The sequence below is a fragment of the Gadus morhua genome, chromosome 8 (genome assembly GCF_902167405.1).
Source record: "Gadus morhua chromosome 8, gadMor3.0, whole genome shotgun sequence".
Lineage (NCBI taxonomy): Eukaryota > Metazoa > Chordata > Actinopteri > Gadiformes > Gadidae > Gadus > Gadus morhua.
In genome coordinates, this window is record NC_044055.1 from 21,681,503 (window position 1) to 21,700,202 (window position 18,700).

General features: G+C 46.7%; 3 protein-coding genes across 3 annotated transcripts; 1 reads left to right on the top strand and 2 right to left on the bottom strand.

Moving 5' to 3' along the window:
• The first annotated feature begins 227 nt into the window (after nucleotides 1-227).
• On the top strand, nucleotides 228-6,932 carry selenof (selenoprotein F). Its single transcript, XM_030364961.1, has 5 exons — nucleotides 228-533; nucleotides 1,464-1,631; nucleotides 5,077-5,140; nucleotides 5,700-5,749; nucleotides 6,184-6,932. The coding sequence occupies exons 1-5, from the start codon at nucleotides 486-488 to the stop codon at nucleotides 6,313-6,315; spliced, it is 462 nt and encodes a 153-aa protein (XP_030220821.1). The 5' UTR covers nucleotides 228-485; the 3' UTR covers nucleotides 6,316-6,932.
• Nucleotides 6,933-7,162: 230 nt separating this feature from the next.
• Nucleotides 7,163-10,803, bottom strand: cldn18 (claudin 18). The gene is made up of 5 exons (XM_030364954.1): nucleotides 10,334-10,803; nucleotides 8,635-8,799; nucleotides 8,124-8,280; nucleotides 7,820-7,933; nucleotides 7,163-7,513 (listed from the first exon to the last, which is right to left on the bottom strand). Exons 1-5 carry the CDS (start codon nucleotides 10,551-10,553, stop codon nucleotides 7,423-7,425), a joined length of 747 nt encoding a protein of 248 aa, XP_030220814.1. The 5' UTR covers nucleotides 10,554-10,803; the 3' UTR covers nucleotides 7,163-7,422.
• Nucleotides 10,804-12,436: 1,633 nt separating this feature from the next.
• LOC115549634 (transcription factor Sox-14) lies at nucleotides 12,437-13,880 on the bottom strand. The gene has a single exon (XM_030364953.1). It carries the CDS (start codon nucleotides 13,567-13,569, stop codon nucleotides 12,793-12,795), a length of 777 nt encoding a protein of 258 aa, XP_030220813.1. The 5' UTR covers nucleotides 13,570-13,880; the 3' UTR covers nucleotides 12,437-12,792.
• Between the last annotated feature and the right edge of the window lie 4,820 nt (nucleotides 13,881-18,700).

An 18,700-nucleotide genomic window follows, 5' to 3' on the forward strand; every position in this document is an offset into this window, starting at 1 on the left:
TACTACCTTTGTTTTTATTCAATTTCCAAGTTTATTTAAGCTCCGAAACAAAATAATATGGATACAACAACCTTGACGAATATTTGCCTTGGTTCCAGGATTAAAACTCTTTATATAGTGATTTAAGAAAAGTAAATGGAGAAAATGAATAGGATATTTACTTCCAGAACCAGGGCTGGTCCGAAAGGGGGCGGTCCCTGTGGCGCTCTACAAGGACGGCGCTCTGACAAAGAAGAAATGGAAAGGCTCACTGAACGGAAGCCAGAAAACGAATATATATAATAACTTTAGTATGACTTAGAAAACTTTTTTATAAACATTTTTAATATTTTAGGTAATGATTACAATTATTATTAAGCTTAAATAGGACAATTAAAATATAATATATCATGTAATGTTTTAAAACAAGCGGCAGGCGCGAATCAGCCTCCCCGTTTTTATTATTTGGGTCCTGGACGTCGTTTCCTTCTATAGCGGTTTCCAAAATGTCGGGGGAAGTGTATCTCCTGTGGCTCCTTTCGCTCCTACAAACGGTAAGAACACAAATTAAGATTAGAATTAGGAGTATTTCATGAGTGCATCGTTTTATAATATAAGATAATTAATCGCACACAGTGACATGTCTTTTTATTCCTCAAGATTTGCAAGGTTTCAAGCTACCCCGCATTTCCCGAGGAACCAGAATGACGTGGCCTATAATGTTTCACCCTAAAGCAAAAACATCGGATTACTTTAAAACGCAAATTGGCACAAAGCAGGGATTCGCCACGACTATCTCTTTCTTCGCTAAGCGGATGTGTCGTATCTTCTACATTAGTTTAAATCATGGAGCTTGTGCTCCTCTGTGTGGTCACAGCGATCTGGTGGACAGGTGAGGGCACCTAACTGTTTAGACATCATAACACTGAGTGTGTGGGGGGGGGGGGGGGTGGTTGTCTCTTGGCTTTAAGGTTTGTTGGAATAATACACAAGGGAAAGGCTAGTTGAAGCCCGTTCCAAGTCAACCTGATATAATCTGCAGCAGCCACGCAATGCAATGCATCCAACCACACCTTTGAATGTGGAGGGACAATTTACCAATAATTTCTTTAATTTATTCAGACATATGTATGCTGAACGAGGGGTTTTGTGCACACCCACTTATAATGGCGATTGAACAAACTATTTTTACTACTCTCCGCACTTTATATGACTATAAAATGCAACACTATTGGCAAAGCTCTGACAGCTCACCGCACATTACCTCAGCCAAGTAAGCATCAAGACAGGCACCAATTTATCCAAGAGTGCCTACTAGAACAGGGACCCGAATTGACCTCCACCACAACGACCAACAACAAACTGCCACGCTGCCCCGATCCAGAGCAAGTGCTACACAACGGCCTCCTCGACACCTGCACTGAAAGCAGCAACACTCGTGTCTTCTTCCCGCTCACCTTCCTCCTCATCTTCATCCTCTTCAGCTGTCGGCGTTCGGCGCTGACCTGACGTCGGAGGCCTGCCGGGAGATGGGCTTCTCCAGCAACCTGCTGTGCAGCTCCTGCGACCTGCTGGGCGAGTTCAGCCTCAGCCAGATCCAGCCCGTCTGCCGGCAGTGCTGCCAGCAGGAGGCCCAGCTGGAGGCACGCAAGGTGAGACGGACGACACCGACACTCTTTGATTTATTTATTCATTTTTAATCAGGCGATTTCAGGATAGCACAAGGAGGCTATAGACGTACTGAGGGATAGAACTATGTGTGCAAGTGGAGACCTATCTTGACGTTTTTATTTTATTTAACAAACATAGGATCTTGGTCAACTTTCCCATACTGAGAGAGAATAAAGTACAAGGAGAAACGAGGAGGGCCGACTCGGATGAATTCTTTCATTATTAAAGAGTAAAGACGTCCAATAGGGTTTACAAGGCTACACAAAGGGATTTATGAAACTTTAAGCCTTGGATATACTCCAAACATCGTTTAATTTGCTTTCAATCACAGTGATTACGACGGGCACTATGAAGTCACTGCAATTTATGGGCTGTTAGTCAAATGAAGTATGTTGCGGCGAGACCTAATGCACTTATTTACATGGTATGGCTAATCAATGGCAGGTTTCAGTGTATTAGGGGAGTGTGCGAAAGGTTTGACTATTAAGGCCGAGTACCCTGCACACGCTGGGCCAGTGCAGGGATAAGGTTTGACTATTAAGGCCGAGTACCCTGCACACGCTGGGCCAATGCAGGGATTAGGCCTGCGTGTCCGCAGCGATGACGCGTTGATTCAGGTTATTAGGAAGAGGACTCTCTGGTCGTCTCCTTTGATGGCCCCCGTGGAGCAGGATCCTTTTATCTTTTAGAAATCGGTGACAAATGAGGCCAACGTTGGTGCACTGAGCGTATATCTATCTCTCCGATGAAAACAGACTCTGGTTCAGGGCAATAGAGGTAAACTGATGAAGAAGGCTGGATTTCAGGTGGTTAATCGAAATAGAGTGGTCAATGGTGGCCAACACAGTTGCATAAGGTAGTTTAGACACTGCAGTTATTAAAAGGAAGTTACTATTAGAAGTGAGTAACTAGTCGCATTAAGATTGTTTTGACAATGTACTTATTAAAAGGAAGTTACTAATAAAAATGAGTAATTAGTCGCATTAAGATTGTTTTGACACTGTGGCTATTAAAAGGATGTTACTAGTAAAAGTGAGTAACTAGTCGCATTAAGATTGTTTTGACAATGTACTTATTAAAAGGAAGTTACTAATAAAAATGAGTAATTAGTCGCATTAAGATTGTTTTGATACTGCGGATATTAAAAGGATGTTACTAGTAAAAGTGAGTAACTAGTCGCATTAAGATTGTTTGGACAATGTGCTTATTAAAAGGTAGTTACTAATAGAAATGAGTAACTGGTCGTGTTAAGATTGTTTAGACATAACGGTGAGATCGCTGGGAAGGGAGTGGATGAGGAACAGATTTCTTGTGAGCAGTAAAAGCCGCCTGCTGATGCAGCCTTTTCCCCACAGCACCTGGTAGTACCGAGACCACAGCCTGGCAAGAGACGTTCCTGTTAGATAAATTCTCTTAATCCCAGCACTTGGCCGAGCACCAAAAGCACACAGACGTGTACAGAAGAATAGGATAAATGTTCTATAATTCATCCGGTGGCGCAGAGCTGCCTAACCAACTAATCTTGTCTTGTTGCACACTGTTGTCTATTCTACCTCCGGCCTCTTCCGGCCCTCTCTCTTGGTTTACATAACCTGATGAACAGTGTGTTAACATTGCTATCCTGCGTGTGTTCGTGCGTGCCGTGCGTGCGTGTGCGTTAGGTACACCAAAGCCTAGATTCCCACCTACTGCCTTCTTTCAAAAAATATGAATTTGTCTGGAAGGATGCTTGGTAGGATGAAGGAGAAGGTGTCATTTTATCTTGATTAAACAAAGTGCCCTAGAGCTTGTCGCGTAACCAAGCAACTGCAGAAAGTACAGAGCACACCTTGTTTCACTTCTTCATTCTCTCTCTCTCTCTCTCTCTCTCTCTCTCTCTCTCTCTCTCTCTCTCTCTCTCTCTCTCTCTCTCTCTCTCTCTCTCTCTCTCTCTCTCTCTCTCTCTCTCTCTCTCTCTCGCGCTTTTTCTCTCGCGCTTTTTCTCTCGCGCTTTTTCTCTCTGTGTCTCTGCGTTTAACCCTCGAGTGTCGGTTAAATATGTCCCCGTTGAAGACGATGTGGCCCTTCTGTCTCTGCACTCCGTTTCCAATACAAAAGACAGCTTATCGACCGCGCCGGTGACCGCACTCTTTCAAGACGACGGCGACTATCTTCCCTGAAAGATCTTTTTTCTTTTCACTCCTCTACAACGGACACGAACCTCGGCCTCGTGGAGCACTGAGGAGTCCTCGCACGGCCTGCTCTCCTATATGGAGATTTAGGGGTGCAGACGCGGCCAGGGAATACAGTTATATCCCTGCAGAGCGAGATCCATCACCATGGAAACTCTGATGCTACTATGGCGAGGACACTTTAGAGCAGACCTTTTTTAATATATTTTACAAAGCACCAGCTACTAATGTAGTGGGCATGATTAACACGGGTGATGAACCGAGTAGTTTATGCAAAGGGAGATCGAGAGAGAGACACTTGGCCTGTTCCATTGGAATATGTTGTGTGTAAGCCAACCCCCCCCCCCCCCTATGGCCGACGGAGCCGTGCGGCTTTGAGATACGGCCGTGTCGCTCCCGTCTCCTCGGCCGCGCCCTGCGCCGCTGGGAGCGGGTCGATGACAAGCGGCCCTCGGCCCACGCGGCCATCAGTCAGCCCCAGCTCCATATGCACCGCCTCGCCATTTAATGACCCCCAAGGAGGAGGACACCTTTATGAATCACAGCGCCTGCCAGAATCAAATTACCCCCCCCCCCCCCCCCATTAAGTTGCAGGCTGCCCTTCCCCCACCGCCCCCCCCCCCCCACCCACTACCATGTCTATGATAATTGCTGTGGAAGTCCCAGCAGGGAGTCGACAGGTTCTTCGTTTTGGTCACATGTCAGTTGAACTCTGATAATAGCCAAAGTGAACAAACTTTGGTCTTGATTTGGTTTCCCCGCCTCTCCTGAGATAGATTGTCGTGCTTCCCACTTCCATGTTCTGTTTTGAGGTCGGTTCAGCGGGTTTTCAACTGGATTAGTTCTGTTTTTAGGTCTGTAAAGGGTTCTTTTAATTAGGTCAAGGGTTATTGAGTTGCCTCTGTTTTTAGGTGGGTTACGGGCCTCTTAGCTGGGTCAGGGCGTGTGAGTGGAGGGTTTAAAGCAATACAAAGCCTACTAGAGTAGCAGTTGGACACTTGAGTCCCAGAAATGTGAGCAAATCAGTGTGCGTGAGTGAGTTAGTGGGTGAGAGTTGAAGTTTTGATGAGAATCATCCCAGCCCTGACACATGTCCTTGCTACCGCTAAGATAAGCAACACACCTTTGCCAAAAGTTGATCCATGTGTTTCCATATTAGCCGGGATGGTAGGGGCTCTTCTCAAACTCTTGTCACAGGACAGGACAGTGCGGAGGCGGACGCTGTGTTAATCCTCTCCTTCCCCTCTCTCCACAGCTCTACCCAGGGGCCATCCTGGAAGTCTGTGGATGAAAATTGGGGAGGTTCCCCCAAGTCCAAGGTGAGCAGCTGTCATCTTGCAGCCACGTTCAACTGTCAATCCACTATGATGGCTCCTCTGTGTACCTCCTCTGGGAGAGAACCGTGTCTTAATTATTCACCCAGCGTCTGTTGTGATTCATCGTACCTTGTCTTTCCCGGCGATAAATGCTTTGTAGTTGGGGTTAGCAAGTTACAACAGCTAAATGTTTCAAATGTGAGTTCTGAGGAGTTGGGAAGAAAGGTTTGTCTCCATTGGCGTCAGTGGCAAAGCTACTGTTGTGCTACCAGAGTCTGACCCTGTAATGCCTTAGTTGGGACCACCCGGCTGTTATAACCGGGCATGGTGACTTGAATCCATGCCATATGGCTTGTTGTGTTTCAGCTGTGGCTCCTGCCCCCCCCTCCCCACAGACGCTGTGTACTCAGGGGAGCTAGCAGTTGTTGCTAATTACATGGGGGGGCTTTAAGAGACCTTGTTGTGTTTGATGTGTTGCTATGTCGTGTCACTACGCCTCTTAACCTCGGCAACATTTGTTTGTCGTCTCTGTCGCTCCGTCTCCCCAACACACGCTCTCCAGCCTTCGTCCGGAGTGACAAGCCAAAGATGTTTCGAGGTCTTCAGATCAAGGTGAGATAATGTTGACCTTTTTCTGAAGTGCATGCACAACATCTTTTTTTGAGAGAATCCCCTGCAATGTTTCCCTGAATGGGTCTCAAGGGTGCAATTGTGGTTTGACTGGACTATCACCTGTTCTCAATAATGAATAAGTCAAATAAATTAATATAATTAATACAGACATTTTTTTTTTTAACAAGAACAATATTAAAGCAACCACAACTAGTCCTGTGTCTATAATTAAAGTGTCGTGGCTAGGACGTTAAACTCCCAGACTAAAGGCACTGGGTTCGATCCCCAATGTCACAATCGACCTGTACGCATCCTTGTGCAAGTCGACCCTGCTCCTCACTGAGGTGTATCTGACCTCACTGTGATCCACCCTGGATAAGAGACCCCCCTGACCCCCGAGTGACCCCATGCTCTGCTGTCCCCCCGCCCTGCAGTACGTCAGAGGCTCGGACCCCGTGCTGAAGCTGCTGGACGAGGCGGGGAACATGGAGGAGGAGCTCAGCATCCTCAAGTGGAACACGGACAGCGTGGAGGAGTTCCTCAGCGAGAAGCTGGAGCGCATCTAGATCATGACGGCGTCCCTGTAATGCTCTCTTATCAATTCCCTTTTCATTAATTTTGTAGCCTGCCCGATGAGTAACTGATTGACTAGACTGTCTTTTGTACCAAGGTAAAATCAATTATACAAGCAAACAAAGATTAATTTCTTCTTTTTGAGAGTTTAGGCCAAATGATATATAGGAGTCGTTAGTAGAACATCATCACTGAACAAAGGGACCTTAAAGTGTCGATTTAATCATGTGCTGATTTTCCAAACTAATCAGTTTTTTGCGGAATTACCATCCTTTTTTATTTTCCTTTTTTACCTTTAAAGTCCTTGTGCTTATTTTCTTTGTTTTGTTCCATTGCTCGCCCCTTCATCACCACCAGGTGTGTGATTAGGGGCCCCTTCATGATTGGGCCTCAGTGGCCCTCCGATCGGGGGCGCTGTTGCCAGGAGACAGACTCTAGTGACGAGCTCACAGTAAACCAGTTTGTCCTGGCGTGTGAGGTCTGATGTGTGTGTGTTCCCCCGGTGAGCGTTCCTCTTGGCAGAGACACTGGGGCTCTTCAATGCACTTTTGTTTTTGAGTGGTTGAGTCGTGTGGTTGCTATGGAACAATAAAAACAATCTTTCACCGATTTCGTTGCGTTGTGATGTTTTGTGGGTACAAATGGTTGGGGGCGCTTTAAAATCGTATTAATTCTTGTTTTGACTTTAGAACCTGCGTGTCACACGCCTGGCCTCTAGTGGTATAGCTCGGTATTGCATGTATACCGAGCTATACGTCGTTTAGAAGAGATAGAAGTTCACTCCATTAGTCTTCCGTCCTTACAGTTAAGGTGATGGCTATTAAAAAACAAAACAAAAAAAACATTGGGAAATTGTTTATTTTGGATTTACAAGTTAAAACTTTAATAAAAAAAAAAACGGCAATGATATCAAGAGGCCCTGAATTATTGCTAAATTACCAATTTAAGTTGGAAAACATTTCTTATTTTGAAAAAATTAATCTTGTGCAGAAACGGGTGATGAAAGAAAAGGGGTCCAGTAATAAAGTGGCTAAACAGAGTATAAAAACATAGAGGATGCATCATCTTTCAGTGACCTAAAGCTCAACAGTGGCCTTGTTTTACACATATTTATGCATCTCCCTCTTCGGTTCTGGATCGTCGTGTTCCGCTTTGCTCTGTGGCTTGGGTTTGTAGGCCACTCCGGGGTAACTGCCAACGCAAAGGCACCGACATAGGAGACAAACATGCTTTAGGAGGATATTCTGATTTAAACAATTCAAACAAATACACATGGAATACATTCCATCTTAAAGTATTATTATTATATATTATTTAAGTGCAGGATGGTCTAGGCCAGGGGTTAGCGTGTTTGACCCCCCAGCCGAGGGGTTCCGGGTTCCCACCCAAAAGTCCCCAGGCCACCTGGAGACCTCCTGGAGCGAGACACCCCTAACCCCTAGCGGCTCCTTAAGGTGTACACAGGTCCCTGGAGGTTGTTTGGTATTCCAGCCTCACCTTGACTTGTTCTCGTCCATGATTCCCTTGAAGGCCAGGCTCTTCAGCACCCCGGCCACCAGCAGCACCCCGCTGGAGATCCAGGCCACGAACAGCCCCGGGCCGAAGGTGTACCTGTGGCAGGACGCAGAGCAGCGTTCAGCACCAGCAGAACCGCCACAAGCTAGACGCTTCCAGGAGCTCTCTCTATGTGGCTTTATCTCAATATACACACAGAGATCTACTTGCATATATTTGTGACGGGAAATATAAATATAAACTAGACATAGAAAGAACATTGAGCGAGAGAGACAGACAGATGTACCTTGGTATTCCTCCCATTCCTCCGCCCATTCCTCCTCCCATTCCTCCTCCCATGCCCCCCTGGTATCCCCCACCGTAGTTAGGGTTGTAGCTGGCCTGCCTGAAGCTGGCCACGATCTGGTTGGCATAGATAGACGCCCCCGCAATGCCACACACACCTGAGGGGAGAGAGGGAGGGAGAGAAGGCGAGAGAGAGAGGGAGAGAGAGAGAGAGAGAGAGAGAGAGAGAGAGAGAGAGAGAGAGAGAGAGAGAGAGAGAGAGAGAGAGAGAGAGAGAGAGAGAGAGAGAGAGAGAGAGAGGTTTGTATTGTGTAGTGGTCATTTCGTTGTTCACCACAAATGTTTAAGATTCTAAGATAAGTAATAGAGCAAACAAAAATAAATTGTAATCTTATTTGTCACACATTTGCAACTTATTTGACACTTATTTTGTGTATAAGTATACAGGGTGCAATAGGGGTCATGGGGGTTTCATGAGGTTGTGTCAAAATAAAAGCTTGACCTCGTCCTACCAGCGATGATGAACATGACGCCGGCGGTGAGGCTCATCTTGGCCTTGGAGGAGTCGGCCATGCTGTTCATGGTGAGACACTTCAAGGAAAAAACGGAGATCAGCGCCCCGAGCACGCTCAGGACCACACCCACGATCATGAGCGCCCGCACTGCCTGGAACATGCCTGCAGGGGGACCCAGAGACACGGAGGATTACAACCAGTAATCCACGTTGTGGTTCAGGCTGTTCTGGGGTTCACGCCGTGACCCCACCTGGCGGCTACCTGTGTCCCCATTACGCTGCGCACCACCGATGCTTAGTGCAGTAACATGTCTCAATAACATGACAAAAAATGCTGGGATTTTTATTAGATGTATTCCGTTGTTATTAAGCAATATCTCTGTTGTCAGTTCTCAAACCTTGAGACAAGGCATGTAGGCATATGTATTTGCAACATCCCGCGACCCAATTGGTGCCCTACTGGGACTTACTCATGATTTATGACCCACAATCTGTACCCAGGGCTCTGTACACTAACATGGTAGAGAAATATAGGGGTCGGATTCTTAATAGGTTTCACCCTACCTGCTCCTTAACGACCTGTCTCTGTAATGTCTAACCCCTACCTGCTCCTTAACGACCTGTCTCTGAACTGTCTAACCCCTGCCTGCTCCTTAACGACCTGTCTCTGTACCGTCTAACCCCTACCTGCTCCTTAATGTCCTGTCTCTGTACTGTCTAACCCCTACTTGCTCCTTAATGACCTGTCTCTGTACTGTCTAACCCCTACTTGCTCCTTAATGACCTGTCTCTGAATTCACTGTATGTTGCTTTGATTAATGTCTCGATATATCATATGAATATAACTCAACTCATTGTAAACATCAAATCAGGTAGCTGTCAATCAATACTGCAAAAGTAACTATCTGAACCAGTTCCTTGAGCTATTGAGGAATAATCCAATCAAAACACATTGTTTTTAAATGAATTAATCTCCTGGTTCTGCTTCTTGGCGCCCTGACATTTGTGCGTTGTTGGTTTTGATTCTGATAAGTGTGTTGACTAAAGCGAAGGCCCGGGTATAGAGGCCCATGATGCATCAGGGCTTAAGTCAACACTGATACCAGCAGGCCAGAGACGCCCGAGATTGAATTATGTTGGGAAATGTAAGGCCTACGAGTTACAGGAGAACCCATTTCCTTATTCATGAAAGACCATGAGCCTTAACCTTTGAGAGAATAATCCAGTTTTTCCTGTAATATAGGAAATCTAACAAAACTATTCCTCCCCATCCATCCAAACCAAGGTCAATTTCAAGCAAGGCGCAATGAACCAAAAGCAAAATATTGCTTTGTCCCACTCAAATAAAATTTCTTATCCCCGACAGCTTTTTTAACAATTCCAAGACAAACCTTCACATTGTCCATAGTTCACATTACTTGCTAAAAGATAATAATAATAATAATAATAATTCTAACATATTTTTTTTACTAAACTCAACCAATGCTTATTAAGCATTTACATCCTCTTTTCACTAGAGCTTCCTGTTCCTTCACTTCCAACTCAAACCCCGCCACCGTCACCATCACCATCACCATCAACCATCCCTACCATCTCTACCACAACCACTAACAACACCACGTCCACCACCACCACCACCACCACCACCACCACCACCCCCACCATCTCTACCCTCGCCCCGCTCCCACCCCGTGTACCTGAGAAGCCCAGCAGGCCGTAGAGGGGCCGGCACTCGGTGAGGCCGGAGGAGGTGGTCTCGCAGTCCCGCCACAGGCCCTTGTAGGTGTACACCGAGGTCACCACGTCGCCCTGCCGGTCCTTCACGCTCCAGTTGTTCATGGCGGTGGCGGCGATGAGAGCGGCCGCGCCGACCACGCCCAGTATGAAGCCGCCCGTCTGCAGCACCGAGGGCGCCATGCTCCTTCCTCTCCCTCCTCTTCCTCGGGCCGAGGCGGTGGTTGTGGTCGGGGGGCCCCCGGGGGTCGAGGGGGCGCGGTGTGTACCGGTGGGTCGTGTGTGTGAGTAGGAGTTTAAACCCGACTCGGAGGTCTCCGCTTACAGGGTGTGAGTGAGAGAGAGAGAGAGAGCAGTAGAGGGGCGAGAGAGGGGTGGAGGAGGCGTCGAGGTGCGCGGCGACTCAGGGAGGAAATGAACGGTTGAGCGGGACACGGAGGGGGTGATGCTGTGGCCCGCCTGCGGGGGCTAGGTCGCCACCCAGTTGGTCATGTGGTCACACGATAAGCAGCCAGGGGAGGGGCTGGCCAGCACAGGAGCTTACACACACACACACACACACACACACACACACACACACACACACACACACACACACACACACACACACACACACACACACACACACACACACACACACACACACACACACACACACACACACATACTGACATACACACACATACAAACACGCTGGAACTGCACACATACTCCCCCTGGGAACCTGCTTGTGGGCGGGTTGTGTCGATAGGTGTGGCTGCTATGGCGACGGGCGTATCTCACAGTTTTAAATGTAAATAATAGTCGTATCCAATCAGGGACTGCGTGACACAGTGCTGGGGGAACCATCAGGGAGCTCACGGCTCGGTCCGCAGCAGGACGCCGCCTCGTCTGATGGCAGCAGTTGAAACTGGCCCCAGAAACTGCCGTTCAAAAAGCATAAGGCATGAATAAGGACATGCAGGTGTAGCGTCATACCCCAAGGGGTTGATATTAAACATACATGCAGGGCCCTACATGTACTCCAGTCTGTGGTCGGTCCATTTGAGTATTCAGATTCATTTTTTTGGCAGCCAAACAATCTGGTTAACATTTTAAACAATTACTTGGCCGTAATAACTTCAACTGTGACAGGTCAAAAAACAAAGCAAAAAAAAGAAGGACCAAAGTGTTGAAGTAGATTTTGGATTGTATATGTTAAACTCTGTATACTGAAGGTAAAGGTGTAGCAGTCGTCTTATACAAACTGAGATTGATCTGTCAGACAATAGATGCTATTTGAAAGTACTGGGTAGCAGAGAGAAGGACCCACATGACTAGTGACCAGGGTCTCAGCGGCTGGAGCTCAGGCCTTAAGTATTGGAAGACAATCACTGTTTTATTAGAAAACTGATATTTTGGTAGCTTCCTCCCAAAAAAGCCCAAATCCTGCATCCCATCAACAACAAAGAAACACATCTTTCTCCTTCCATAGGTTTGACAGAGCTCACTCTCATGACCCTATGTAGGAAGCACATGCTGCGGTCACAGGAAAGCAAGAAAAAAAGGCTTGAGCGGTACTTCAACATGCCACACTGACCTCAGTGTTCACCGTTTGATAGCATGAGGCAGGCCTGTTAGTTTCAGTACAGGCACTCATTACTCATTTACACACTGTGGAATCAAAACGTGTCTGATTTCATTTCTATGATTCATGCGTAGCTTATCACTCGGTCAACAGTTTGGGAGGAGAAGTTTGTTTCTTATCATAGTTCTGCCTCTCTCTCTCTATGACAGAACGAATAGTATTTGGAAACATATAACCAATAGAATCTAGAAATAATGTATTAAAAAAATCCTTGAGAATAATATAGCTACTCTCTTTATTGTTGGTGTAGTTTGGAGGCAGACTCTATTTTTGGATGGCTAGTGGTATTTCAATGTTTTCCTTGTTTTGTTTCTTTTGATGAGAATTTGTAATCCGAGAATTATCATCAGTTACTTTTCGGATTGCTTGGACTTTAAATAATAAGAGGTGGTTTTGTTTCGGCGAGATGTGACCTGGAAATGATCTCAGGAGTCTCACGGGATTTTTCAATACTTTAATAAAATCACAATGCATGTTTTGGAGGGAGAGAAAAACATTTTCAAAACAGACCTTCATTAACTGATGTTTTCTTTCTCAAACCAAGATATTTGCAGGTTGGTTATAAAGTGAAACGATTTTGACAAACTATTTGAAACTTAAAATGGCAACAAGGCAACAAAACCGACGGGGAATCATCATCTTGTGCAATCCTGTATTCAAATTATATATCATATTTTCAACTGTTCCTCTCAAAGAGTTTCTCTAAAGCAACACCAAAGGACACACATACAACATTAAATAGACTGCCAAGTGTCTTAATGCATTACAGTGGTTACCCTCGTGTATGTCGTTGGTTCATGTGTGCATTACGTCCCCTGGTGCACTGCGTCCCAGGCCTGACCCTGCGGAGGTGTAGGGGTCCAGCAGCCCCTTCTTGGCATGCAGTCCTCCGGGGAACAGGATATAGGCGACCTGCGGCTGCAGCCCGGCGGCGGTTGACCACGCGCTGCTGCAGCCGCACGGAACCACATACCCGGGACTGTACCCTGGACTGCTCGGGGACAGGTGCGTGTGGCTGTGCTGCCCCGGGCAACTCAAACTCCCCATCGGTCCGGTCTGGTGGTATCCAAAAGTGTTCGCGTAGGGTAGGCACCCGAGCGGCAGAGTGTGTGGCAGGTCGTTGAGCCGCTGGACAGCTCCGGTGCTGAAGTGCGCTGAGATGGGGTCCAGGAAGGAGAAGGACGGGGCGGCGGGGGACAGCAGAGCCCGGGCTTTATCTGCGCTGAGGAAAGAAGTGTCCGCTGGAAATCCTTTCAAATGCTCCGCGGTGTCCCCAAGGAAAGGCAGGGGAAACACGAAGCGGTCTCTCCTCAGCAGGCTCTTGGGTTTCCTCCGGGGACGGTACTTGTAGTCCGGGTGCTCCTGCAAGTGCTGGGCGCGCAGCCGCTTGGCCTCGTCGATGAACGGCCGCTTGGTGGGGTCGGAGAGCAGCTTCCACTCGGCGCCCAGCCGCTTGCTGATCTCCGAGTTGTGCATCTTGGGGTTCTCCAGGGCCATCTTCCGCCTCTGGCCCCTGGACCACACCATGAACGCGTTCATGGGTCTCTTGATGTGACCTAGAGGTTTAGACATTTCCCAAAGTCAACAGAACAAAAACCTAAATAACTCTATTCGCCTCTCCAGAGGCTGGTTCGCCACGTACGAAGTTAGAGTTAAAACAGCAACAGGATAGGTGGTCAATGTTAGATAAATATAAACTATTACAAATAATAATTTGACTTAAGCTTTAAATTGCAGAGGCGCGGGATGAGAAAAAGTGACCAAGAAAACGAGACATGCCCTACAGGGAAGGAATGTCACACAGGATCTAGTTAGAAGCTTGTTGTGGAGAGTGCAGGTGGCATGACCGCCCGCAGCACCACAACGCACCGCAACACTGGGGCTGTCACGGCCCCCGGGCCAATGGGGAGAGGGCCCCCTATCCCTCCACTAAACAATGCATCAATACCTAACCAGGCACACACACACACACACACACACACACACACACACACACACACACACACACACACACACACACACACACACACACGCACACACGCACACACGCACGCACGCACGCACGCACACACACACACACACACGCAGACACACACACACACACACACACACGCGCGCGTGCTCGCACACGATTTAAAGGTTCTTTAGTCAAACCATATGTACATAACAGAAATGATTGAAATAGAAGCAAGAAAATAAACCTTATGTGTCAGTATCATACGTTTTTGAAGGGCTGTTTTAAAACTTTGCATAGTTTCTGCCGTGTACATTATTGACACTTATTACATAGGCCTACTTATTATGTATACGATTGTCTCGCCTAACCTATGAGTCCATCACTTCCTAGTTTAGAAAATCAATACTAATCATAAGCATAATTCACTTGCCCTACAGGACTGCATCGATTGCTACAGTTTTCATAATCACTTTCCCTTATCTGATCAAATGTATTCCTATTCCCCCTTACCTGTTATTGAAATGACATTGTTAGAAATACTCGTCTGGGGAGTTAAAGTAAAGCTGCAAACTTAAGGCTCACATAATTCATCAGCACATTTCAGTTGAAACAACAGGATTACTTTTTCGGAAATATAGCCTATACTTAAAGACCAGTTATCTAAGAAAGAAAGTTAGGCTATTGCTTATTCGCCGTGTTCTTCCAGTAGGCCTATTCTGTTTTGGAGACATGATCACATAAGATCATTAAAGACCAATTTGGTATTTTACATCAATAATACAACATCATGATACGAAAATATGTCGAAACAACCATCCAAGTTTATGAGTGACTCCCTGAAGCTGTGCGTCGTGCGTGAGCAGCACACTAAATGCTTACAGTGTGAGCAGCAGCCTGTCAGAAGCATGACGTCGTCCAGCACTTTGGGGCCAGCGGCAACTAATTGGAGCGGGATGGGGCCGCCGGAGATAGGGGTGAGTCTACTACAGATACCAGGCCACCACGGGCCACCACTGGCCGCTGGTGAGGAGGAGCGGGAGGAGGGCTTTATATCTCCTCACTCACATAATCCACCGCACCGCACGCCTCTTCAAAGGCACAAATAAATGGACATCGAAGATCCAGCGGCGCGCTCCACGTCAGCGGCGTGCAGACGATAAAGACGTTTTTTCTTTTCGGAAAGCGGTTGGCCCTTTAGCCGTGCAGGGAGCTGCCAGATGATTGGCGGGTGGGTGATCTCTCTCCTCGTGGCTGTGCTGTTATCAGCGCGCCGTAGGTGTAGGCCTTCACACACAGAGGGGGGACGCACCGCCACGCAGAGACACTGATTACCTTCCACAGAGAAACAGAAAATCTGCCCACAGCTTCTGGCGCTGGAGGAAGAGTTGGCCTCCCAAGCTAAATAAATGATGCTTTTTTTGTTGTTTTTTGCGTGAAATAGGCGTGCTGCAGAGTCTTTGAGGGCAAAGTGATCTTGTATTGTTTGTAACAAAGCGACTATCAGCTACTACAGTCGTACTATATACAGTATACTAGGCAGTGTGTGGTGATACAGTGTCGTATACTAGACAGTGCTGTATATTAGACAGTGTGTAGGCCTACTTGAGTGTATGAAACTGTAGTTTACTGTAGTGTGTAGAACTAAACACCGTTGTTACAGACAGTGTTTGGTGGGAGTTCTCATAACTCCTCTGAAGAAAAGGAAAGCACGATGGAAGGTAGAGAAGAAAAAAAGAAATAAAAAGGGCCAGCAGTGCAAACTGTCTGTAATCCGGTTATCCCTCCTGGGGTACGGAGATAGCGACCCACCCCCGGGACTCTATCTCCTCTTCTTATGTCTAAAGTGTCCTCCACGCATTCTGGGGGATTAGGGAGTCAGCCAGGAGAAAGGAGGGACAGGTAGAGGGAGACCTGGAGGGGAGGGAAGGAGAAAGGTGGCCCCGGGGGCCACAGCACTGAGGGTCCATCTGTCTTCTGTTCGGACCTTTGAGATCTGAGGCCTGGATCTCCCGCCAGCCTCCCAGAGACACATCGCTCTCAATGTTTGGTATCTGTTCAGATTCAGAGGACAACACGGAGGTCTGCGTCCATGTGAGTTTCTATCTCCATTATCCTGGAAGTGGGGAACTTGAAACCAGTGTCTTTTTTAGGCCCATTTCCTCTGGCTGCAGGTCAAGGCCCTTTCTGTGCCCTTCCAAGATGGGTAGAGATGCCATGCGGATTAGGGTAAGGGTTATGAACGTGGCCCCCTTTTTGCAAAGGCTCAAGAGTAATCCCACTGCGTCCCCTGGTTGATAGGTCTAAAGGCCTGGTTTCTGTCTCTTTCCAATGAATTTAGATGAATTTATTGCAATGCCTTTTATTTACAGTGTTTTTCAATGGCACAGTAGATGATGCCTTGTGAATCACATCCTTTAGGGCTAGATCCCCCAGATGTAATATTGTATATCCTTGAGGCCCTCTTTCATATTATAGAGGCGCAGGGGTCCTTGACCCCTAGGTCACCTAACTACATCACTTCCTGTAGTGCTAGGTGTACAGTATATTATCTACTCATTTTAGTGAACCTTAATGCCCTGATTCATAAAAGAGACAAGACGTCAATCTATATCCTTCTCTGCACACACACACACAACAAATGTATCCATAAAAGGCACCATCGGAATGGATTTATTTTGGCGTCGCAGAGGCAACATAGACTTTGCTGTGCGCCACAAAAGCCCATCGTCTGTATTAAAGAACAATAAATGGATCTCTGGTGGGTCAGGTGAAAATCTACCTTTTCATTGAAAGAATATCTTCTAACAGCGGTATTAATGTGACATGGTTATCTTGTTGACCAAAATGTACTTTTTCCCAAAAAGTACTGTTTGATGCATTTCTCAACCAATCGACATAGATTCAGCTCGCAACATGCGAGCGGGTTTCAGGGATTCAACGTCCTGGATCACCCACAATACGACAGAACAAGTTAGATTAACTAACTAAACTAAACATCATATACATTCACTGGCGGAAGAGTTCGAAAATAAAACTCATGTCTATGGCTATACATTTTATTATAGGCTACATAATTTTAATGCTGAAACCATTTTAGAATAGAGGATTACGAATGTCATCCATTAATTTTGGCAAGACAGACCTTTGACATACGTGAGGTTTTTGTGCGACTTAATACATCGACCTGTTCTGTCGTTTAGGTGCGAGGACAGGGTGTAATGATCAATCTGTATTGGATACCTCTTTGATTCAGTTACTGATGATAATTAGTGTCTACTTGATAACTCTCACCATATAATGTTGAAATGGTAAGTACCGGGTATATATTATTACTATGGTATTATACTATTACTGACTTGATCCCAAGGTGAAGGAGGGGTCAGAGGAAAAGGGAATAAAATGAATTATTGACAAGCAAAGACCAGAGCCCAGACTGCTTACAGAAAGAGATAAGACCGTGATGCATGGCTGTATATTATAGGAGCACTTCTGAGGAAATCGAATGCCCTCATGTGTTCACTGGCCTGTTGTTATCTAAATCCACTGCCCCCAGATTAGTTCACCTATCTGTCCCTCTTTTAATCGGAGGCGCCTTATGGTCGTCCGCTATGATGCATTTGGAGTGAGCATTCTTTTCTTCATATGGTCGAATTTACTTTTTGTGTTCTTGTGCTACAAAGACATTCTTGTGTGTGTGTGTGTGTGTGTGCGCGTGTGTGTGTGTGTGCGTTTGTTAAACAGGGTTGGTAGGGGGATTGTCACTTTAATTCTATTAAATACTAAAGTCCTATTATTGCAAACCACTGAATAGACAAGCAGTTCTTTGCATGTACACTAAAGTTCTGCAGAAAAGTTCAACAGCTTTCTATAAACACATCGAAAAACCCGTCTGTATGTGTGGTGGGCCTCTTATAAAAAAATCAACTGACTTGGCCGGGTGGCACATCTGAGCGGTCCATTAGGAAACATTTCAGGAGGAAAATCCCCAAGATTCTCAGGCTCTCTGAAGGGGATTTCACTAAATCTCGTGCTTATTTGCCCCATACTTAGGAAAAGTTAATCGCTTTTAATAGCTTTTCCCCTGACACATTGGTGATGAAATATGCTTTGGGTCTGCTACTATCCTGATGTGGTTGGGGGATAGAGAACCAAAGAGATAAAGAGAGAGTTAGAGAGGAGTAGGGGAGGGAGGAAGTGGAAGAGAGTGAGGAAGAGAGAGAGAGGGGGGGGGGGGAGGGTATGAGATGGGTGAGAGATTGAGAGCCAAAGAGAGAGGGAGAGACGGAAGGACAAAGAGAGGGAGAGAGAAGAAGCATAACAGAGAGGGAGAGAGAGGCAGGAAGCTTGAGAGAGAGGAAGAGGGAAAGGGAGAGGTAGAGATGGAGAGGGATATAGATAGAGAGAAGAGAGGGTGAGGGAGAGGGACGGGGCGAGAGAGACAGAGGGAGTGGGAGGACGCATGAGAAAGAGAGAGCAGGTTAGAGAGAGGGACGAAGATTGAGAGCGAGAGAGAGAGAGAGAGAGAGAGAGAGAGAGAGAGAGAGAGAGAGAGAGAGAGAGAGAGAGAGAGAGAGAGAGAGAGAGAGAGAGAGAGAGAGAGTGATGGGGGGGGGGGAATCACACGAGAGAGGGCTAGGAAGCTTTAGAGAGAGAGACAGACAGTAAGAGAGGGAATGAGAAACGGTGAGGGAGAGAGAGGAAGGGAGATAGAGAGAAAGCATGAGATAGGGGAAGAGAGAGAGAGCC

Coding starts and splice junctions, on each gene's coding strand:
- cldn18 (XM_030364954.1), bottom strand. CDS start 10,553: ATGGCGCCCTCGGTGCTGCAGACGGGCGGCTTCATACTGGGCGTGGTC. Junction 8,800..10,333: donor CGGCCTGCTGGGCTTCTCAG/GTACACGGGGTG, acceptor GTCCCCCTGCAG/GCATGTTCCAGGCAGTGCGG. Junction 7,934..8,123: donor GGAATGGGAGGAATACCAAG/GTACATCTGTCT, acceptor GTCCTGCCACAG/GTACACCTTCGGCCCGGGGC.
- LOC115549634 (XM_030364953.1), bottom strand. CDS start 13,569: ATGTCTAAACCTCTAGGTCACATCAAGAGACCCATGAACGCGTTCATG.